Here is a 25,242-nt window from a genome sequence, read left to right as displayed (position 1 = left end):
GAAAAGGGGACGACAAAGGATGAGATGGTTGGAGGGCATCACCAACTCAATGGACATGAGTTTGGGTAAACTCCAGGAGTTCGTGATGGACAGGGAGGCTTGGCATGCTGCACTTCATGGGGTCGCAAAGAGTCGGACATGACTGAGTAACTGAACTGAAACTGAAATACATGTAACAAAGGATATCTACATGTTCCTGAAGAGAATTATAAAACTTTGAAGATACATATTAATGGGAAGCAAAATTTATGGGGAGAGATACCATATTCACAGATGGGAAGACTCAATATTTTAAAGATACAAACTTTTCCCAAATGATTCATAAATTCAGTATCATTCCAATTAAAATACCAAGTGTACCTCATAGACTTTGATGAGCTAATTCTTAGATCTACAGAAAAATCCAAAGTGTCTAAAATAGCTATAGACATGTTACAATGAAGACCAAAGTACAAGACTTATTATCAAGACTTAGTATAAAGCCAGAGGTAAGACATTGATGATAATGGCACAGAATTGGGACAGACTTGGTAGGACCAAAAGAAATCCACAAGTATATCAGAAATTTGAAATATGTCAAAGCTGACACAATAATTGTGGTAAAGATGAACAACAATAAATCAGTATTAATATGGAAAATAGAAACTTGCAAGAAAAATTCCAGATGAATCAAATACGTAACTGTGAAAAGCAAAACTTAGAAGATAATACAAGAAGGAGGAAAAAAAATATGACTTCAAGAGTATAAAATATATATATATATATATAAGAAAAAGCACACCGTCCATAAAAAGGAAAGGCTAAAAATTCCAACTTTATTAAAATCTTAAAATTCTGTGTATCAAAAAACAACATAGGGCTTCCCTGGTGGCTCAGTGGTAAAGAATCTGCCTGTCAATACAGGAGACATGGGTTCAATCCCTCATCCAGGAAGATCCCACATGCTTGAGAGCAACTAAACCCTTGTGCCACCACAATTGAGTCTGCACCCCACAGCCTGGGAGCCAAAACTGAGCCCACATGGCCAAAACCGCTAAAGCACAGGTGCCCCAGAATCCATACTCCACAATGAGAGAAGGCAACGAAATGAGAAGCCTGCACGCTGCAAATGGAGGAGTCCCCCGGGTGCTGCAACTGAAGAGAGCCTGCACAGCAACGAAGGGCCTGACGGCCAAAAATAAACTTATAATTTTTAAAAAAACAAAACATCATAACATTAAAAAGCAAATAAAAGACTGGAGGAAACATCTACCATACGAAGAAAAATTTGAACCAAGGAAAATAGCTCAATGATAAATGGACAGAGAATATAAATAGGCAATTCACAGAAGAGGGAACCCAAATGTCCAATAAATATACAAAAAGATATTCAAGCTTGCTAATCATCAGAAAATTTAATTTTCAAATGTTGTTACAGTATCCTATAGATTGGCAAAAAAAAAAAAATTCTTTTTACTCAAAGTCTGATAATTCAAACAATTGAGACTCAGGAACTCATTCACTATAGACAGAAGAACTAATTGGAATAATCATTCAGAACTGTAATTTGTCATAGTTGCAAAAACTGAAAACACATAAACCCTCAGACTTAGCAATTCCTACACCGAGTTTATGCTCTAGACAGCTCTAGACAGATTTGCTCAAAGTGATATGAGCAAGAATTCTAACTAGAGCAGTGTCTCAAACAACAACACAACAAAAACAAACAAACCAGTAACACCTGAAAATAATATAAATACATAAAGACAGGAGAATGGATTAATAAACTGTGGAGTATATATGCAATATGATTACAATGGAATATTATACAATATATAAATCATTGAATCAACCTAGAGAAATCTCAAAACAATATTGATGAAACAAAGTTACAGAAGATGAAATATATCGTTTTATCATGTTTTAAAAAATACAAAAGAATATCATTTATTGCTTATGTATGGATGGAAGGGAAACATGCAGGAAAATGACAGATATCCAAAGGAGAAAGATTCTCTCTGGGCAGGCAGAGAAGGAATGAGGCCCAGGAGGAGCACATAGGAAGTGTCAGTAACATATGTAAGTTTTCTTCTTAATCTGAGTAGTGAGTACATGACTGTGTGTTATAATATTCTTCATGTTTTTTGGTAAGCCTAAAAAAATGATCAAATTATTTTTTTAAAGTGTTTAAAAAACAGAGAAATTTGAAGATAGACTACATGAGTGTACTTTTTTAAATGGAGGCATTTAATTTTATGTAAATTATACCTCAATAAAAGTTTCTTTCAAAAAAGGAAAAAACTTACAATCTGTGTTTAAGGAATTGTGGTATAGAACATGATCCAAATATTTTCAATGCATCTCCAATCTCTTTCCCTAAAGACGGAACCTATGCTAGATATGGGTGAAATATTTTAAAGTAATAAACACGAGGAATAATTTTTAGAAGTAAACAAGAGTTCGTTTAGAAGTCAAGAACTATTTTTAGTAAATTAAATTTCAAATTAGTAATTTAGATGAATTAAACTTGTAAAGTTTACATTTATTAAAGTATATTAACTTAGTAATTATTAGAGAAAAAAAGTGAAAGGCAAAGGAGAAATACACCTATCTGAAGACAGAGTTCCAAAGAAGAGCAAGGAGAGGGAAGAAAGCCTTCTTAAGCAAACAAAGCAAAAAAAAAAAAAGAGGAAAACAAGAGAACAGGAAAGACTAGAGACTTCTTCAACAAAATTAGAGATACCAAGGGAATATTTCATGCAAAGATGGGCACAATAAGGACCCATTTTATTATGTTAGGAAACAGCAAGGACCTAACATGAGCAGAAGATATTAAGAAGAGGTGGCAGAATAATAACCCAAATAACTATGATGGTGTGATCACTAACCTAAAGCCAGGCATCCTGGAGTGTGAAGTCAAGTGGACTTTAGGAAGCATCAATATGAACGAAGCTAGTGGAGGTGTTGGAATCACAGCAGAGCTATTTCAAATCCTAAAAGATGATGCTGTTAAAGTGCTGCACTCAATAGTCCAGCAAATTGGAAAATTCAGCAGAAGCCACAGGACTGGAAAAGGTCAGTTTTCATTTCAATACCAAAGAAGGGCAATGCTGCAGAACGTTCAAACTACTGCACAATTGCACTGATTTCACATGCTAGCAAGGTCATGTTCAAAATCCTTCAAGCTAGGCTTCAAGAGAGTATGCAGAGTACATCATGTGAAATGCTGGGCTGGATGAAGCACAAGGTAGAATCAATATTGCTGGGAGAAATATCAATAACATCAGATACGCAGATGACACCACACTTAAGGCAGAAAGTGAAGAAGAACTAAAGAGCCTCTTGATGAAAGTGAAACAGGAGAGTGAAAAAGTCGGCTTAAAACTCAACATTCAGAAAATTAAATCATGGCATCCGGTCCCATCAATTCATGGCAAATAATGGGGAAACAATGGAAACAGCAGCAGACTTTATTTTCTTGGGCTCCAAAATCACTGAAGATGGTGACTGCAGCCAATAAATTAAAAGACTCTTGCTCCTTGGAAGAAAAGCTATGACCAACCTAGATAGCACATTAAAAAGCAGAGACATTCCTTTGCCAACAAAGGTCCATCTAGTCAAAGCTATCATTTTTCCAGGAGTCATGTATGGATGTAAGAGTTGGACTACAAAGAAAGCTGAGCACTGAAGAATTGATGCTTTTGGACTGTGGTGTTGGAGAAGACTCTTGAGAGTTCCTTGGACGGCAAGGAGACCCAACCAGTCCACCCTGTAGGAAATCAGTCCTGAATATTCATTGGAAGGACTGATGCTGAAACTGAAACTCCAACACTTTGGCCACCTGATGGAAAGAACTGAATCACTGGAAAAGCCACTGATGCTGGGAAAGACTGAAGGCAGGAGGAGAAGGGGATGTCAGAGGATGAGACGGATGTATGACATCACCAACTCAATGGACATGAGTTTGAGCAAGGTCCGGGAGTTGATGATACACAGGGAACCCTGGCATGCTGCAGTCCATGGGGTCACAAAGAGTCAGACACAACTGAGCAACTGAACTGAACTGAGGCTTCAACAGTACATGAACCGAGAACTTCCAGCTATAATAGCTGGATTTAGAAAAGGCAGAGGAACCAGAGATCAAATTGCCAACATTCACTGGACCATAGGAAAAGCAAGGGAATTCCAGAAAAACATCTGCTTCATTCAGTTCAGTTGTTCAGTCGTGTCTGACTCTTTGTGACCCCATGGACTGTAGCATGCCACGCCTCCCTGTCCATCACCAGCTCCTGGACTTTACTAAAACTCATGCGCACTGAGTCAGTGATGCCATCCAACCATCTCATCCTCTGTCCTCCCCTTCTCCTCCTGCCTCCAATCCTTCACAGCATCAGGGTCTTTTTAAATGAATCAGCTCTTCACATCAGGTGGCCAAAGTACTGAAGTTTCAGCTTCAGTATCAGTCCTTCCAATGAATATTCAGGACTGATCTCCTTTAGGATGGACTCGTTGGATCTCCTTGCAGTGCAAGGGACTCTCAAGAGTCTTCTCCAATACCACAGTTCAAAAGCATCAATTCTTTGGCATTCAGCTTTATTTACAGTCCAATTCTCACACGCATACATGACTACTGGAAAAACCACAGCCTTGACTAGACAGACCTTTGTTGAAAAAGTAATGTCTCTGCTTTTGAATATGCTAGCTAGGTTGGTCATAACTTTCCTTCCAAGGAGTAAGCGTCTTTTAATTTCATGGCTGCAGAAACCATCTGCAGTGATTTTGGAGCCCCCACTGTTTCCACTGTTTCCCCATCTATTTGTCATGAAGTGATAGAACCGGATGCCATGATCTTTGTTGAGCTCTAAGCCGACTTTTTCACTCTCCTGTTTCACTTTCATCAAGAGGCTCTTTTGTTCTTCTTCACTTTCTGCCATAAGGGTGGTGTCATCTGCATATCTGAGGTTATTGATTTCTCCTGGAAATTTTGATTCCAGCTTGTGCTTCCTCCAGCCTGGCATTTCGTATAATGTACTCTGCATATAAGTTAAATAAAATGACAATATACAGCCTTGACGTACTCCTTTTCCTATTTGGAACCAGTCTGTTGTTCCATGTCCAGTTCTAACTGTTGCTTCCTCACCTGCATACAGATTTCTCAAGAGACAAGTCAGGTGCTCTGGTATTCCCATCTCTCAGAATTTTCCACAGTTTATTGTGATCCACACAATGAAAGGCTTTGGCATAGTCAATAAAGCAGAAATAGATGTTTTTCTGGAACTCCCTTGCATTTTCAGTGATCCAGCAAATGTTGGCAATTTGATCTCTGGTTCCTCTGCCTTTTCTAAACCAGTTTGAACATCTGGAAGTTCACAGTTCACGTACTGTTGAAGCCTGGTTTGGAGAATTTTGAGCATTACTTGACTAGCAACTACTCTTTACCAGCTGAGCCATGACTGTGTGGATCACAACACTGGAAAATTCTTCAAGAGATGGGAATACCAGACCACCTGACCTGTCTCCTGAGAAATCTGTACGCAGGTCAAGAAACAACAGTTAGAACGAGATATGGAACAACAGACTGGTTCAAAATTGGGAACTTCATGGCTGTACATTGAAGGCAAAAGAGGAGACCAAAAAAGCTGGCTTAAAATTCAACATTCAAAATACGAAGATCATAGCATATGGTCCCATCACTTCATGGAAAATAGGGGGAAGAAAATGGAAACAGTGACAGACTTTACTCTCTTTGGCTCCAAAATCACTGCAGATGGTGACTGAAGCCATGAAATTAAAAGACACTTACTCCTTGGGAAAAAAAAGCTATGACAAACCTAGAGAGCATATGAAAAAGCAGAGACATTACTTTGCCCGCAAAGGTCCATGTCAAAGCTATTGTTTTTCCAGTACTCATGTACAGAAGTGAAAGCTGGACCATAAAGTCGGCTGAGTGCCAAAGAATTGATGCTTTTGAACTGTGGTGCTGGAGAAGACTCTTGAGAGTCCCTTGGACTGCAAGGAGACCAAAACAGTCAACCCTAAAGGAAACCAACCCTGAAGATTCTTTGGAAAGATTGATACCGAAACTCCATTACTCTGGACTCTTATGCAAAGAGTCCACCCACTGGAAAGACTGATGCTTGGAAAGATTCAGGGCAGAAGGAGAAGAGGGCAGCAGAGGATGAGTTGGTTGGATGGCATCATCGGCTCAGTGGGCATGAGTTTGAGCAAACTCCCTGAAGATAGTGAAGGACAGGGAAGCCTGGCATGCTGCAGTCCATGGGGTCGAAAAGAGTCAGACACGACTGAGTAACTGAACAACAATCAGAAAATATTTATTTCTTTGTTTTTCAAGCCAAAAGTTTATCTCCATGTAGACAAGTCCAAGTAGCCAATGATAAACATTCTATCGTGCATGATCACAGATAATAGATTCACTAAAAGACTACTGGATTAAAAATGAAGTCTTTTTGTTCTAATCTAGCTAACTAGTAGAATTTTGTAGAAAATCTAATACGCTAATGTGTATGACAACATTTTGAAAGGTATGAGCTATATAATTAAAAATATAAGGCAATATTATTATTATCATAAAGTCAGATGAGTATGTTTCCATGTGTTATTATTCTACCCAGGCTCTCCAAATAAAAATTTTTTTTCATTTTTCCTTGTGTTGGTCAATGTAGTCAATATGGCTAAAAGACAAGTAAAAACAATTTGTTATTAGAACATTAAAAGTCTACCAAAATTTCATTTTACTAAGTATTCTTAGATCATAACACACTCAGTTGTTTCTTAAGCTGCCATTTATTTTACACTTGTAATTAATTATTTCTTAGCTTATCATGACCTCTGCATTATGAAAAAGGAAAGCACTGTTCTGATATCCTTGAAAGGTGAGCCTTGAGATTGGAAAAGAAATGAACAGATTCCTTTAGGTACCCAGTGTAGTAAACAATCTGCCAGACAAGAGGTACTATTAGACAATTAGCTATCTGCAGACTGAAATTACAAAGAACTTCTCCCAAAGAATTGTTTCTGTTTCTTCATTAATATTCACAATTCAATAAGAAGAAGCAGAGTTAATACTTGATGACTGCTTTTGTGATCGTATACGAAGCCCTTGTGGTCTCATGTATTACCTGATTTATTCCTCACATTCACACAATGAAATGGGCAATATTATGTCCTTTCACAGGTGAGGGAACGGCATAAAGAGATCAAATAGCTAACTAAAGATTACATAATTACAAGTAGTAAATTTGGAACCAGAATACAGATCTGTCCAGTGCCACATCTGGTATTTTTAACCACTATTCCACACTGCCTCAGTACATAAACACAAACGTATAAAAGGCAAGAGAGTCCACTTCTTAATTAAAGACAGACAAAGACCTATCAGATTCTAATACTGGATCTAAGTGCCAGAATTTTAGGTGACCTAATTTTTAAGTCAAATAAATTTTAATCATTGGAGTTTGAAATTCAGCCTTCTGTATTTTTCAAAATTTATATAATGAGCACATTCAACTTTATTGTAAAAATAAACATACTGGGAAAATAACAAGAAAATGGGTTTATATGTATGAACCTAGCAGCTTAAATAATCAATCAAAAGAGTTCAAAGAGTTGGGAGACATTTTTAAATATTTATTCACAAATCAGATTTAATTCAGACATGTAGATAACTTGATAGGTGCCAGACTCTCCATGAGGCACTTATTTGTTCAAACACCATCTTATTATGTGCTTACCAAGAAGACCTCTAGCTATGAAAAAACTGGGGTTCAGAGGATTCTCAGAGGAAACATGATTCCAGCCCCATGCTCCTCAGCTGCCTTCCAATTATATCAAAGAAAGCATCAAAGGGGGACAAGATGATGTTCAGAAATTAGAAGCTTCAAGTTCCTGGCTCTCTAGACAGATTCAAGGAGTAGCAGAGGTCCAGGAGTCAAGACTGTGCTTCCACTGCAGGGGGCACAGGTCTGATCCCTGACTGGGGAGCCAAGATTTCTTACACCCTGCGGTACAGTCAAAAAAAAGTGGAGGGAGAGTAGCAGTGATGCTCTCTCATCTTTGTCTCCAACAACTGACTGTGAGTCCTGCTCACTCTCCCTAATTCCATATACAAGAAGAATGTGGTCCTGCCTCGGTGTGGGCAGGGTCAGGGTCTACGTGAATGGTCAGTATTCATTTCCTTAACTCTCCAACCTCAGCACCTGCCTGCCTAATGCCCTAGACCCCACTGGTACCCTGCTGTTTCTGCAAATACCTCCTCTTTTCCAGGATTCGCCACACACACTTGATCTTCCAGACTCCCCTCTTCTGTACAATAATTTCAAGGACTGGCACACTGGCAGTTTGAGCTCTGTGTCACGTATAATACACAGTGGGTGGGCTTCAAAGGAATTAGGAATTGTTCATTCATTAATGATCTCGACTTTGTGCCTGAAAGAATTGTCACTGCCACAAAACCTTCTTCTCTGGATCTCTATTCCAGGTCCCTCTTAGCCACCCCTGCTGGTGTCTGGGATAAGAGAGGGAACTCGGCAGATGCCAAGAAACTATAAAGTCATATCTGTATGCTGCTAGCGGTGCCATCAAGGTCAAGAGAAGGAGAAGAAGAAATTAAATGCATTTATGCAAAGAATATATTTGAGAATGTGGAAGAAAGACATTTCCAAGCAAAATTTCTTTTTGAGTGCTCCAATCTATGGCAAGTACTCAGAGAGATTAAAAGGATTCTGCTTGCTCAAAGTTTTGGAGAAAAAAAGAGAAGTTAAAGATGGCATAACAGTTATGAAACAATGGCTCAAAAGAAAGACAATCTCTTCATTAGAATTTCTCATTTAACTGCCAGAAATACAGTGAGAGGCGGGAAAAAAGTGATCGAGAGGTAATAAATACATTCTTCTGGACTTTGATCAAAGTCTTAATGTCAATGATTTTGTTTTAGAGTGTTTTATAATATATTTGTGCTTTTTAAAAGTATTTGTCAGCTTTGACATGAGAAGAAAACACACATTTCACTTCCTCAAAGTTCTAAGAATTTCTAAAAAAATAAGAAAAATAAGAACCAAATACAAATACATAAATGTAAGGGCCAAGTACATTGGCAATTTACAACAGCTTCTTCCCTGTAAAGCAATATTCAGTACCTAGCACTGAAGGAAATGAGGCTACTGATCTGTGGAGGGCAATGAATTCCCTCAGGGTTGATCATTTTAATCAGTTAACATTGTCACTGTGCCTAGTTACAAGAAGTCATTCAAAAATGTGCAAGACACTTTTCAAAGGCAGAGAAAGGCAATTTTAGGAGAAACTCCAAACAGGTACTGTCTTATGGACAGAGTTTTAGATTTGAGACAATACAGAACAATGCCTGCTTCATCTATGCCATTATGTTTGGGTTCTAAATAATAAATAATTTAATTACATATACTATCTACATACTATTACAGCTAATGTCTATTAATGACTATTCTTTTTTAATTTTTATTTTACACTGAATATAGTTGATTTATAATTAGTTTCAGTGGCACAGCAAAGTGATTAGTCATATATATATACATATATATATATATACACACACACACATATATATACATATATACATATATGTATACATATATACTCTTTCAGATTATTTTCCCATATAGGTTATTATGGAGTACTGAGTAGAGTCTCCTGTGATCTACAGTAGGTCTTTGTTGGTTAATTATTTTATATAGTAGTGCTATATGCTAATCCCAAACTCCTAATTTATCTACACACACCCCCGCCACCTTCCCCTGCTGGTAACCGTAAGTTTGTTTCTGGAGTCTGTTTCTCTTTTGTACAGTTAGTCTTCATTTGAAAAGGCACACTGAAGTGGAGTAAAATAAAAAAATCAAGGAAACTGGCTTTTATGTTTTACTTACCTTATTTCATTGCTCTGTTCTAGCTGAGAATAACTGCCCTTGGCCTTCCTCCCTTTCTTGAATTTTAAAATGTTTAGTGTCTTCCAAGATCGTTTGACTTCCATGTAAAGCATTGTCCAAAGGCTAATTAATTAGCTGAGCAGTTGAATGTGCAGCTTCTGTAACATAAGTGAGTTCACAGAATTTGGAATGACTAACCAATGTACTGGGAGAAGGCAATGGCACCCCACTCCAGTACTGTTGCCCAGAAAATCCCATGGATGGAGGAGCCTGGGCTGCAGTCCATGGGGTTGCTAAGAGTCAGACACGACTGAGCGACTTCACTTTCGCTTTCCACTTTCATGCATTGGAGAAGGAAAGGGCAACCCACTCCAGTGTTCTTGCCTGGAGAATCCCAGGGACGGGGGAGCCTGGTGGGCTGCCGTCCATGGGGTCGCACAGAGTCGGACACGACTGAAGTGACTTGGCAGCAACCGATGTACTAAACATCCCTTGAAATGATTTTGTTCAGTCAAGTTTTGCCTCTGCCCTCTGGAGCCACCAGGCCTTGGACAATTCACCCCATTCCTCAAAGTTTAGTCTCTTCGAACTGAATATTCTACAGAAACTCCTGCCTCATCTGTATCACTGTGGTGTTGGCACAAGGCCATGGAAGAAATTCAAAAGCTATGGCCATAGTTAATCAGGGACTTGCATACACAAAGTCCATTTATTCTCACTGAAGGCATCTGACTCAGAAATGGAGCAGATATTACTCCGCAAATAATAACCACAGGGCAACAACAACAGAAAAATCCTATTACCTATTTCTTCCTCTATAAAAAATTTTATCAGTCATTTGCTATTTGAAACTGTTAACTGAGAATGTCTCACATAATGCTAACAGTTGTCAGCAAGCGTAATTAAATGCTCCCTGTTTCTACCAATAAATCAGATCAGAAGTGGTTAAGACCATCTTTTCATCAGTTAGAGCTGGAGAATACTTGCTTACTGACTGCACTGCATGGTTTGATTGTGCTGCCCCTTTAATCTGGCCTCGGTCAGAACACAAACATGGCAACACAAGCTGCCCTGAAGCAAAAGAAATGTTTTATAGCCAAGAGCTCATTTTCTTGTTAAGACTGGTGAACAGTTTTGTCTGATAAAATCTAAGGCAGTCAAGATTCAATGCATGCCCTATCAAAATCTCAAAGGTATTCTTTTCAGAAAGAGAAAAAAAAATCCTAAAATTCATATAGAAACTCAAGAGATCCTGAATAACAAAAAAAACTCTGAAAAAGAACAAAAAAGGAGGCCTTGCATTTCTTGATTTCAAAACATACTACAATACAAAGGGCATCAAGATGGTGTGATACTGGCATAAAGACAGACATACAGATCAATGAAACAGAACAGAGTCCAGAAAAAAAAAAAAAAAACCTCTGTGTATACGGTCAAATGATTTTGAACAAAGGTGTTCACAATAGAAGAAAAAAAAAAATAGTCCCTTCAACAACAGTGTTGGAAAAACTGGATATCCACGTGATCACCTGCAAAAGAACAAAGCTGGACCTCTACCTTATACTATATCCAGAATTAACTAAAAATAGCTAAAAAGTAATACAAATAAATCAATATACAAAACAGACTCACAGACACAGAAAACAATCTTACTGGTTACCAAACAGAAAAGGAGAAAGGGAGGGACAAATTAGGAGTATGGGATTAAGAGATACAAACTACTGTATATATAAGAGATAAGCAACAAAGATTTAGTTTAGCACAGGGAATTATATCCAACATCTTGTAATAACATAACAGAATATAATTTGCCAAAAATAAAAACTGAATCACTATGCTGTACACCTGAAACTAAGGCAATATTGTGAAAAAACCATGTCCTCAGTTGCTCCGTCGTGTCCAACTCTTTGCCCCACTATGGACTGCAGCCCATCAGGTTCCTCTCTCCATGGGATTTTTCAGGTGAGAATACTGGAGTGGGTTGCCATTTCCTCCTCCAGGGGATATTTGAAACCCAGTAATCGAACCCACATCTCCTGCATCTCCTCCATTGCAGGTGGATTCTTTACTATTGAGTCACCAGGGATGCCCCTATACATCAATAGAAATTTTTAATAAATACATCAATAAACATGGATGAGAGACCTACACCAAAGACCTAGAACTAAAACCATCCTAGAGGAAAAGGCAATGGCACCCCACTCCAGTACTCTTGCCTGGAGAATCTCATGGACAGAGTAGCCTGGTGGACTGCCGTCTATGGGGTCGCAGAGAGTCGGACACGACTGAAGCGACTTAGCAGCAGCAGAGGAAAATAAGATGAAAGTTTCATGACACTGAATTTGGCAATGATTTCTTAAATGAGACATCAAAAGCACAGGCAACAAAAGAAAAAAATAAACTGGACTATATCAAATTTTAAAACTTCTTCTCATCAAAGGAAACAATCAATAGAAGGGAAAGGCAACCTATATAATGGGATAAAATATCTGTAAATCATATCTCTGTTAAGGGGACAATATCCAGAATATATAAAGAATTTCTACAACTGAACAACGTAAACATTTTCACAATAGGCAAAAGACTTAAATAAACAGTTCTCCAAAGAAGATGAAAAGATGCTCAAAACCACAAAACAAATACAAACCAAAACCAGATGAGGTACCACATCACACCGCTGCAGACGGTCATTAACAAAATAACAAGTGTCAACAAGGATATATGGAGAAATTGGAAGCTTTGTGCACTGTTGGTGGGAATGTGAAGTGGTGCAGCCATTATAGAAAAAAATGTGAGTTCCTCAGAAATTTAAAAATAGAATTACTATACTATCTGGCAATCCCACTTCTAGATAGTTACCCAAAAGAATTCAAAGCAGGATCTTGAAGAGATATTTGCACTCCTATGTTTACGGCAGCACTATTCACAATACAAGAGATGGAAGAAACCCAAATATCCACCAAAAGATGAATGAGTAAAGAAAATGTGATATGTGCATACAATGGAATATTATACAGCCAGAAAAAAGTAAATCCTGTCACATGATACAACCTAGGCAAGCCTGGAAAACATTACGCTAAATAAAGCCAGTCACAAAAAAGCAAAATACTCGGCAATTCCATTATATACCTAATGTCAGCAAAATCATAAAAACAGAAAGATGAAACATGATAGCCAAGGAGGTGGGAGGAGGTAAAGGAATTAACTTTTAAAGGGCATACTGTTCCAGTTTTGTAAGATGAAAAAGTCCTGGAGATCTGTTACGACTATGTGAATATACTGAACACTACTGCACTATATATTGAATAATGATGAAGATGGACATTTTAACGTTATATTTTTATTGCCATAATAAAAAATGGAAAAAACCAAAATGCAAAATAAAAACTTAAAAGGCAGTTGATATTGAGACTAAAGAATAATACTGCCACACTAGACTCCCCAGAAAAAAATCACCTAATAATTCATTTTAAATAACATAAAGGTAAGTGCTAACAATTAGCGAGTATATATACCATGTGCTATGCTAGGAGCTTTACATGTATTTTCTGATTTAATAATCCCAATAGTTAGATCAGAATTACTGTCTCCATTTCCTGTAAAGTACTAAGGCTTAGAGAGGTCTCACTCTGACAAGAACCAAGTGACTCCCAGTCTGTACTGCTGAGTGTTGTGTCGTATGTTACATGACCTCCTCACCTTCTCTGAACACTTACCCAAACCAGAGAATAAAATCCTCAAAGGATACCATCTTTTCCAAATCAAACAGCAATGAACAGCCAAAAAAGCAATGCTGAGCTTTAAAAAACTGAAGCACAGTGTCCCATGTGAATTTCTCATTTTTATTAGAGAGAGCTTACAATACCTACCCCAGGTGAGGAGTCCCTCACCCTTCTTTTTTTTTTGAAAAACTTTTTATGTTGGAGTACAATGAACAATGTTATGTTAGTTTCAAGTGTACAGCAAAGAACTAGATGCCTTTTTCAAATTCTTTTCTCTTTTGTCTTATTACACGGTATTGAGTACAGTTAGTGCCCTGTGCTATATCAGTGCAGTTCAGTTCAGTCACTCAGTTGGGTCCGATTCTTTGCAACCCCATGAATCGCAGCACGCCAGGCTTCCCTGTCCATCACCAACTCCCGGAGTTCACTCAGACTCACGTCCATCGAGTCAGTGATGCCATCCAGCCATCTCAACCTCTATCGTCCCCTTCTCCTCCTGCCCTCAATCCCTCCCAGCATCAGAGTCTTTTCCAATGAGTCAGCTCTTTGCATGAGGTGGCCAAAGTACTGGAGTTTCAGCTTCAGCATCATTCCTTCCAAAGAAATCCCTGGGCTGATCTCCTTCAGAATGGACTGGTTGGATCTCCTTGCAGTCCAAGGGACTCTCAAGAGTCTTCTCCAACCCCACAGTTCAAAAGCATCAATTCTTCGGTGCTCAGCCTTCTTCACAGTCCAGCTCTCGCATCCATACATGACCACTGGAAAAACCACAGCCTTGACTAGACGGACCTTTGTTGGCAAAATAATGTCTCTGCTTTTGAATATGCTATCTAGGTTGGTCATAACTTTCCTTCCAAGGAGTAAATGCTTTTTAATTTCGTGGCTGCAGTCACCATCTGCAGTGATTTTGGAGCCCAGAAAAATAAAGTCTGACACTGTTTCCACTGTATCCCCATCTATTTCCCATGAAGTGATGGGACCGGATGCCATGATCTTCGTTTTCTGAATGTTGAGCTTTAAGCCCACTTTTTCACTCTCCACTTTCACTTTCATCAAGAGGCTTTTTAGTTCCTCTTCACTTTCTGCCATAAGGATGGTGTCATCTGCATATCTGAGGTTATTGATATTTCTCCCAGCAATCTTGATTCCAGCTTGTGTTTCTTCCAGTCCAGCGTTTCTCATGATGTACTCTGCATAGAAGTTAAATAAGCAGGGTGACAATATACAGCCTTGACATACTCCTTTTCCTATTTGGAACCGGTCTGTTGTTCCATGTCCAGTTCTAACTGTTGCTTCCTGACCTGCATACAGATTTCTCAAGAGGCAGGTCAGGTGCTCTGGTATTCCCATCTCTTTCAGAATTTTCCACAGTTTATTGTGATCCACACAGTCAAAGGCTTTGGCATAGTCAATAAAGCAGAAATAGATGTTTTTCTGGAACTCTCTTGCTTTTTCCACGATCCAGCAGATGTTGGCAATTTGATCTCTGCTTCCTCTGCCTTTTCTAAAACCAGCTTGAACATCAGGACATTCACGGTTCACGTATTGCTCATTACACAGTATTGAGTACAGTTAGTTCCCTGTGCTACATAGTAGGTCCTAATTGGTTATCTATTTTAAACAGAACAGTGTCTACATGTCAATTTCCAACTCTCAACCTATCCTTCTCCACAATCCTCCCCTCTGGTAACCATAAATCCACTCTCTTAATCTGTGAGTCTGTTTGTTTTGTAAATAAGTTCATTTGCATCATTTTTGACCTATATTTCTAAGTAAATGTGAGAAAACCATCTTTGGGGAAATATATTTACAGCAGAAACAAGCTCATTTAGCAACCTTGCACAGACAAATCACGGCAGGCATATATCCTGACATCCGTTTATTGAGAACAGCAGTCAATGGGTCCCATCGATGGCAGGTTTCTCATCTCAAATTAGCTGCTTACGGACTGGGGACCACGAGACATGGCCAGTACTGCTGGCTCAGCCACACAGCTTTAGTGATCTTGGCAAAGGGAAGAATTTAAATTCAAGTATGAAAAGAAAAGATTCCTCAGACGTATGCATAACACAACAGACAGCAAAGAGCTTTAAGGTTTTTCAAGAGCAGGACAACTAAAAAGCAAATCACAACTAAAAATTCAAACACAAGAAATCCCAGCCTTCATCGACAGTCTGGAGAAGACCTTGGGTTCTTAAAATAACCCCCCAAATCTCTCAACCCATAGGAGATTGTGCAATTTTTCATCTGCCTTTTGCCAAAGGAGCAATTTCAAAGTGAAAGCCTCTATGATCTTATCACTGCATTTCTGGTACAACTCTAATCTGAATTCAGAGGGTGGGGCTCTGAAGGATTCACTGATTGACTTTGTGAACTCAGCATGGAGCCAGACTTCAGAGGGTTGCAGCAAGCTCTGGCTCTAGCTTTTGGAGGTGGATGGAAAGCAGAGCTCCCTTCCCCAGGTCCCCCTCAGAGCTCCTCAAAAGCCTGCAGCGGCACAGATGTAGCCATCAGAGCCGAGCTCTCTGGGGGCCTCGTGATGCCGGCTGCGTCCTGCACAACCTGAGTTCTATAGTCATTTGACACACGTATGTTTGGCTGCAAACTCATTGCAGGTTTTGGCGACACAACCACAGGAAAAATCATTACTTTTTTTAAAAAAATAAAGCCTTTCCCCTCTGTTTTCAGCAGTAAATCAAGACAATGCAATTTCTGGGGACAGAAACGAAAGAACACAATGACGCAGGTCTCTTATGCAAGTGGGCCTTACTGTGCTCCTGTTGCTGCATTAGAAGCCATGGCCACAATAATCATCCAGAAAATAGCCTTCAATCTTGGTAATCAAAGTTGAAATCAGACAACTATAAATCAGAGTATCTAACCAAACACTGAGCATTGCACATACCTTACAAGTCAAAAATTCAAAAAAGCATCAATCTTCAGAGCCTCACACTCCACATGGTTCAGTTAAACTGAAATTGATGCCACTGCAACAGTCTGACAGTGGGATCCAAATTCCCCATCAGATAATAAGGATCTCATAGAGCCATGGATTTGTTTTTACATATGTAACCGGGTGTGCTATAGAAGAGGCAAACATGGTGATGCTTGCATTAAAATAGTTCTAAATGTACTAACTGAGTTAACGGGAAGACTTTGCCACAGATCGTAATTATGTCTGGAAACTATATACAGAGAAACGCAATATAGAAAAAAAGTGCTTTTCTAATTCACAAGGATCAAGTCCTGCAAGACAAGCACTCATCTCCAATGAGGATGCAAAATCAAGATGCATGATTTACCCAAGAGAGGGCTTTGAATTTCCAGGGGGAAAGCAGCTCCCAGGCTACAGACCCATGAGGTGCTGGAGCTACAGTGCGTAGACCTCGAAAACCTATGAAAACAAGGGCCTGAGACCCAGGCAGAGATTTTTGCCAGGACGATCCTGGCAACGAAACCCTCTGACCAGGCACCAAAGGAGTGGGCACTGCTGTTTTCCCAACCTGTACAAACTTCAGGCAAACTGAAGACCACATGACACAGCTATTAGAAGCTCTGCTGCGTCTGACCATGGTACAAAGAAGCAGTGAAAAGAAGAGCTGAATGCTGATGTCCCCTTAACTTTCAGCAGCCTTGGCATCACCTGTTATCTACAGAGGTCTAATTGTACCAGGAAGATGAATATTGACCACTGCCTGTGAACTTCCACTCACGATATAAACAGCAATGAACTATCATGCACCATAATGCACCTTCCCAACTGGACCCTGAGTTATGGAGGCAAGCAACTGTGTCTTCAGCATAGCTGGATCCCCAGTATGTATGGTAAGGACTCAGAGATGTGTTGTTTCTTCTTGGACTGAGAAAGGGTCTGAGAGACCTCTTCTGAAGTCAAGGGGTACCAACCTAAGGATGAACCACAGGTGAAGAAGCTGGTGATTGGGGGATCTGTGGCGTAAAGAAGTGCTCTAGGGTATGATAACCAGCTCTGTTTAGATAAACAGAGCATGTCTTGGTCCATTAGAGTTGCTATAACAAAGCAACTAGAAGTTGCTAGACTGAGTGGTCTGTAAACAACAGAAATTTACTCCTCGTGGTTCTGCAGGCTGCAAGTTCAAAGTCAGGTGACAGGAGAGCTCTGATGAGAACATTTTCAGGTCACAGACTGCTGACTTCTCACTGTGCCGTCACATGGCAGAGAGCAGAGGAGCTCTACAGGGCCTCTTTTATAAGGGCACTAATCCCATTCATGAGGGCTCCACCTTCATGACCTAATCACCTCCTAACACCATCCCCTTAGGGATAATGTTTCAACAAAGGAATTTTGAGGAGGATGCAAACATTCAGCCCATAACAGGGCACAAAGCCTAACTAAAGTAAATTTGGAGAAATATGCCAAAATCTAAATATATTATGCTAACTATACCTGTCAAAGAGTGATGGTCAGGACTTCTTTGCATAAAGACTTCTTCAAATGGGAATACAGGAGGTTCTACACACTTCTAATCAAAATTAAAAAATAAAAAAACCATAAAGAAATGTATGAGTCTGGAGAAACAGAAGCAGTGTCAAATGATAAACAATAATAATGTACAAAAACAAGACTGTGAACATCAAAGTTCATTTACAGACTACCATCAAACACCAATGGCACTTCAGAGATAGCTGAAGTCAATCATTATCTAATTTATAAATAAAAGCAGATTACATAAGTATTATTTTTGTCACAAACTATCTGTTCTGCAACCATGCCTATAATTTAACAAAAAAATAAATTATGTAAGCCTCCAGGAAAAAAAAAATGCATCCTTGTTGAAATTAATGGTTCCTGGAAAGTTGTTCTTTTCTTGTAAATTGTATTCCATAATTTGAGAAAACTTGCATCATCTAGAGTAGATAAAGCTGAGCTGGCATCTTCCCATCCCATAATTGGGAGAAAGGAGAGGAGGCTCATGCCCTTCCAAGACTGCAGCAAGATGAATCAGTCATCAGTCACCTGCTCAGCCCAGTCCTGCCTGCTCCTTTGCATCCAATACTCTTCTTCAGAGCCATGGAATATAGGCTTCTTCTGGAGACGCAGGTTGCCTGTTGAGACCACACGCACCGTGCCAGGCCAGTTTGCCGCAGTATCCTTGATGCCCCACTACCCCATTCCCAGTACACCCCCTTCAAGGCACTTCCAGAAGGTGAAAGTGACACAGGCTGCTTCCTAAAGCAACAAATTATGCGAAAAGGATGGTCATAACCCTGATCCATTTAATAGCAAGATCGTACAATGTCTAGAACTTCCTTCCTTAAGTATCTGGGGTTTCAGAGTTCTCATCACTGACTCCCCCAGAAAACTGGTATGCAGTATGAGGCTTTATATTCAGTTGTCAAACTCAAAGGGATCATGGAAAATCTGACTAGTACCAGCCACCCTCTTTTACAGAGAAAAGCCTTCCCCCTTCTCTTCCGCCCCTGCCCCATGTCACTGGTATTTTAGCAAAGGAAATAAAGAATGAGACATAATACTGGATCTGAGTTCAGGAAGAACACTGAAAGGTCACCAAGTCCATCCCACTGTCTCTCCATCAGCCCAAATCTCAACTGTAACATTTTACTTTCTTTATAAGGTTACCTCAATAGTGTCTCCACAACTCGTTTCTATGTATATCCCTTGCCTGCACTATGTTCAGTTCAGTTCAGTCACTCAGTCGCGTCCGACTCTTTGCGACCCCATGAATCACAGCACGCCAGGCCTCCCTGTGCATCACCAACTCCCGGAGTTCACTCAGACTCACGTCCATCGAGTCAGTGATGCCATCCAGCCATCTCATCCTCTGTTGTCCCCTTCTCCTCCTGCCCCCAATCCCTCCCAGCATCAGAGTCTTTTCCAATGAGTCAACTCTTCACATGAGGTGGCCAAAATACTGGAGTTTCAGCTTCAGCATCATTCCTTCCAAAGAAATCCCTGGGCTGATCTCCTTCAGAATGGACTGGTTGGATCTCCTTGCAGTCCAAGGGACTCTCAAGAGTCTTCTCCAACACCACAGTTCAAAAGCATCAATTCTTTGGTGCTCAGCCTTCTTCACAGTCCAACTCTCACATCCATACATGACCACAGGAAAAACCATAGCCTTGGCTACACGAACCTTTGTTGGCAAAGTAATGTCTCTGCTTTTGAATATGCTATCTAGGTTGCTCATAACTTTCCTTCCAAAGAGTAAGCGTCTTTCAATTTCATGGCTGCAGTGGAAATATTTAAATACCTGTCCCTTCATTTGGTACTTGGTGGTTTTCACTCCTACGTCTTTCCTAAAACAGCCATCAAAAGGTCACCTCTGGCCTCCCAACTGATAACTCCACAGGTCTGTTTGTAGTTCTAAACCTACCAGACTTCATTCAACCCTGCTGGTTGCTGCCTTAATAAACTGAGTATACATATGCCCTCCTCTAAATTTTTCTTTCCTGGTTCTATTGCTTTCCCTCTAACTTATCTTTCCCAGACCATGTTCACAGGTTCTCTTCCACCACCAAACTTTTAAATAGGAATTGTCTAGGATTTCATGTACCAAGAGGACAGATACATGTAAAGTAGATTCTGCATGCAAAGGGTTAAGAAACTAGGATGGTATATTTTTGAAAAGAAGAAGAATTAGTGCTGATTTTCAAATCGGTAATCTTGTAACAGCCAACTTGTTATGTGAGGACTGATTCAGAAGCACCAGAGTCAGGACTTTTCCATCAAAGAACAGCCACTTGCCTTCAACAGGATCTGTGTGCAGCAAATTGAATCGCAGTCTGGTTGACCCACTAATGTTTTCACTTATCATACTACAGACAGCGTTCAGTTTCCATGGTTGTTTCCTGAGATAATAAGTGTATTCTAAAAGATAACACTAAGGTCATTCATTATAAATTCCTCCGTATCAGGTCTCTACTTAGCACCCCTTGATGGAGTGTCACTGGATTTAGAATAAAATTTACACTCCTTATGCTGCTCTGGAATGCCTAATGTTGGGTCTCTGGCTACTTTCCAAATCTTCTCTGTGGGTCCCTCAAATATACCCATCTGAATCCAACCTCTGGAAACTGAAAGGTTAGATAATAACATATGTTCACAGCATGTAATATAATCAAATCACCCAATAATATATATATATATATAGTAGATGATACTATTTTTATGAAGTTTAAAACTCTAAAAATATATTGTTTAGGAATATATTTGTGTTTCTTCCAGTAAAAAATAAAGGAAAGCAAGAGGACGAAAAAAAACTAAGAGCAAGATGGCAGCAGTTTCTCGGAGAGGGCGGTGACTCCTGGGAAGGGATCGGGAAGAACAGGAGGCTTTATTTTATGTTTAAGCCACATAACCTCTGCTGGGTGTACCAAATGCGTCATAATTCAAAAGGCGAGTCTGCAGTGCCACACCACAGATGCCAGCAACCCAACCACAATTCACTGTATACCAAATTCCAGGGATAATAAGCCACTGCTCTTTGCTGGCAAGATCCTGACTCTAGTCCTTCTGGATCAACCGCTACATAAAAAGTTGGCTGTTACAGAATTACAGATTTGAATAAAATTAAGTCACCACTAACCCTTCTCTTTTTCAAAACTACATCATCCAGTTTCTTAATGCTTTGCATACAGATTCTACTCTGCATCCATGCAGCCTATGTATGAGACCTATGCTTACATTCAGTAGCCATCCTGCAGTGGTTATTTTTCTAGAACACTGAGGCTGGGGGGTTGGCTGGTTTGGTGGTCCTTTGTACCACACTGTTCCGAGTTGAGGCATACCAGAGCCAACTACGCAAACACAGGCCCCGGCAGTCCCCAGCTCTGCCACATTATCTAAACCAAATCCCTAACAGAGCCTGGCAGTTCTGACATCCCTTGACTGTCTCTTGAGGAATCCCTGGATGCGAAAAAGCCTTCCACAGCCCCCAACCTGAATTCAAATCTTGGCTCCCCTGCTCACCAACAAGTTTGACCTTGTTACTCAAGAACTTAACACAGGAATAATCACTGGACTCTCTCTCTCAAGCTATTGTGAGGATTAGATGAAATAATTCACAAAAGCATCTACAGCAAGAGCTGAATCTGCTTAGTGTGGGTCAGCGATACTTATTACTATTACTGCTGATGTGGTGGTGGTTTTTATTATTACTATTATTATCATCATTATCATCATCTGACATGACAGAAGATGATGATGATGATGGTGGTGATCTGATCTGACCAGAAAGACAAAGCAGAAAAAGAAGAGTTGCACTAAAACATCAAGAGTTGGAAAAGTAAGTCCCAGAAGACATAAAGTCGAGTTGTGTATTAGAAATGATGCGGCGAAGGTCAGTTACCAGAGGACAATCAATAGAGAAACCAAGGTCCAAAAAAAAAAGTAAAACTCAGGCCACACAGAGGAGTTCAGGGTCTACCGCTGAAAGAGGAGGGGAACAGACAAGGGCTAAGAGGCTGGGGTGGGCAGTCTGGAATCTTCCACTGTCACTCCAACAACACACCTGTGCTATTCTCACACCCTTCCCCCCACCTCTCAGCCCCATACGAGTCTTGCTTTCCAGATCAGGGGACTGAAATGCAGCATTAATGCATGACAAGGATGTGGCTCAGTAAGCTGGATCCCCTATCAACAGACCGCCTAGAATCAAATCCGTATCACCTGCAGTTTCACAGACCTGAAACTGGTTAGAAAGCCAGGGTCTGGCACTTTGCCCTATCCTCCAGCGCACAAAGGACATTCCCTTCACTCTCTTCTGCTGCTTCTTGGTCAAGCAAGCAGAATTCAGTCCCAGCACAGAGCTCTGTGAGATAATGAGAATCAGGAGACCCACAATGAACGGGAAAAGCTGCCCTACCTCTCAGTACCTCCGTCTATATGTCCAGTCTCAGAGCCCATATGGTGATTGGGGCAGCTGGTGAGAGTGGGAATTATGGGGGCTCTGGACATCGAGGCATGGAGCCCAGATCAGACATCTGGGAGCCATGTGACCTCCACTATATTATTTATTTCCCCCTTGAGTCGGTTTTCTCAGCTATAGGACAAGAGGAATAATCCTATCACTGAGATGTTAGAAGTTAACTGAAATTATATGAAAAAGAGTTTTAAAAAGTTAGAATCTGTAAGTTCTGATAAATATTGACTCTTCCTCTCTGCTTCGCCCTCCTTCCCTCTTATGGGGGACCAATGCAAGGGCTTCTGAAGGTTATTTCTGGTCTCCTAAATTTAGAGAATTTCTGAGGTATTACAAGGAGATTCTAATACAAGCTTCTAAATTTATTGCTAAATTTTCAAAGTTGCCTATAAAAAAATACAATGAGAAAGACTGGGTTAAATACGATGTGATTAACCTCATCAGAGAAGAGTTTAAGTGAATCTTTGTCCAATTAGCTTTATAAGTATATCTCTTAACTACTGGAAATATTTCAAAGGATGAGTGAAAGCGATGTAGAAATCCCAGTACTATTTTTGTTCCTCTGTGACTTGCAATGGGGCAGAGAGAACACTTGATATTCTTAAAGAAAGAAGAACATGGGCTGCCCTAGAAGATATCATATCACAATACCTATTGTAAATCAGGGAGGATAGTATTGAAACAGGATAGAGAGACTTGACAGAATAAAGCTCAGAAACATGCAGGTGACAAGGGTGGCAATGAGCAAAGACAGTCTATTGGATAAATAGTACTAGGACAAAAACGTACATACACAGTAAAAAATAAGGTATCTACCTGAAACCACAGAGCACATACTAATAAAAATTGATGTCTATTAAGAACCTAAAAGGTTGAAAGCAAAACTTCAAAGTTTTGAGAAGGAAATTTTTTATAATCTCTTTATAACCTTGGAGGAGAGAAGGATTTCTAAAACGAAATATAAAAAAGTTCTAAATATAAAGAAAAATGATAGACATATTTTCCTCCTATAAGAATTTAGAGTTCCTGTTCACCACAGTGCTCTAAAGAGCGTGTAGAAAAGACAAGTCATAATTGAAGGAAGACAGATATTCCCAGCATGTCATGGGCAAAGAATTGGCTCTTGAAAATATAAAGAAAATAAGGTAAATGACAACTGAATAGACAAAGTACTTCCAGAAGATGAAAGATAAATAGCCAATAATCATTTGAAAAGATACTTGAGCACATCAGAAATCAGAGAGATGCTAATTAAGGCCATAGTGAGATTTTATTTAACAACCATAATTGGCAAAAATTAATGTCTGATGATATCAAGCATGGCAATGATACTGGACATGCAGAATTCTTACATCTGAGAGTATACATCATAAAACTCTGGAAAACAATTTGGCTTGGTCATATAGTCATATAATATATTGTACATCTGTGACCCTGGAAAATATTTACCCAATATATAAACATTATATATGGATAACATTACAGATATATATATATATATTTCTATGAAAACTTTGGAAAACAACTTGCCATTATCTTATGAATATGAATATGCCCATACCCTACAACCCAGTAATTTCCCTTCTAGGCATAAATCCTAAAAAATTCTTGCACCTGTACATCAGAAGACATACACAAGATGGTTCATAGGAACTATTATTTTTAAAAAAAGAAAATCCAATCTCCATCAGTAGCAGTTTGTATAAATAAATTGCTATATATATTCATATACTTATAAATGGAATACCATACACTTGTGAAAATAAATAATCTATAGCTATGAGCATCAGTGTGGATCAATCAGAAACATAATGTTAACTGAAAACAGCAAGTTGCAATAGATTACATTTATAGCATGAGAAATAATTTTCAAATTTAAAAAAAAAAGCAAATAACTCATATGTGGCTTTTAAAAACAGAAAAGCAAGTGAACAAGGACAAAATTCAAGATGGGTTTATTGCTTGAGAACTCGTGTAACAGGGAAGAACAAATCCGATTCCATATCAGATCTGTTTCTTTTACTCTAACCTTTGTATTCTATTGCTTCTAATACAAATTAAGAATGCTGCTTATAGCCTGAAATATACAGACTAGGCCATTCTCAAGGCTCTGACTTTTAAAGGCATAACATTTTCCCATTTATATGGCAATAAAAAGTTGTAGAACAGAGGATAACATTTGTCTTGTTGGAGGTTTACAGAACATTTTGACCTATGTGGACAGATGCAAGAACAAAGGTTTCCCACACCAACAAGTTTGGAACAACCATATCCCCTCTACTTTTAGCACAAAAGAAGCCTGAATTCTAACTTGAGGAAGATGGCTCTTTGGGATGATAGTCCATCATTTTCTCAGTCTTCTAGCTTTCCCAATAAAGTCACTGATTCTTGCCTTTACGACCTGTTTCTCAACTTACTGGCCTGTCATGTAGTAAGCAGTATGAACTTGGACTCACTCAGTAACATTAGGAATTCCAATCAAGAAAATGTTCACAGGGAACTAGTGAAGCTGAAAATGCTTTTTACCCAGAGGTGTGTATTCACACATTTTCAGTTTATTCCTAGTTTTTATAATCTACATAACTGTAACATGACTTTAAATATCTGAATTTTAATAACTTTGAAAAGAATTTTAAGATCAAATTTGCTATGTAGGTTACATCATATTCCAAAATCACATTTCTAAAGTAGAAAGCTGACTTT

General features: G+C 39.2%; 1 protein-coding gene across 1 annotated transcript in view; it reads right to left on the bottom strand.

The window, feature by feature from the left end:
• Nucleotides 1-25,242, bottom strand: part of RYR2 (ryanodine receptor 2) — a 764,447-nt gene that overhangs the window by 675,961 nt on the left and 63,244 nt on the right. The window contains exon 2 of the mRNA XM_055589046.1: nt 9,897-10,054. Within this exon, the coding sequence (XP_055445021.1) occupies nt 9,897-10,009 (113 nt within the window). The 5' untranslated portion in view covers nt 10,010-10,054. The remainder of the gene's footprint in view (nt 1-9,896; nt 10,055-25,242) is intronic.

The sequence above is a fragment of the Bubalus kerabau genome, chromosome 1 (assembly GCF_029407905.1).
Source record: "Bubalus kerabau isolate K-KA32 ecotype Philippines breed swamp buffalo chromosome 1, PCC_UOA_SB_1v2, whole genome shotgun sequence".
Lineage (NCBI taxonomy): Eukaryota > Metazoa > Chordata > Mammalia > Artiodactyla > Bovidae > Bubalus > Bubalus kerabau.
Note: the sequence above shows the minus strand (reverse complement) of the source record. Positions and strands in the feature narration are given on the sequence as shown.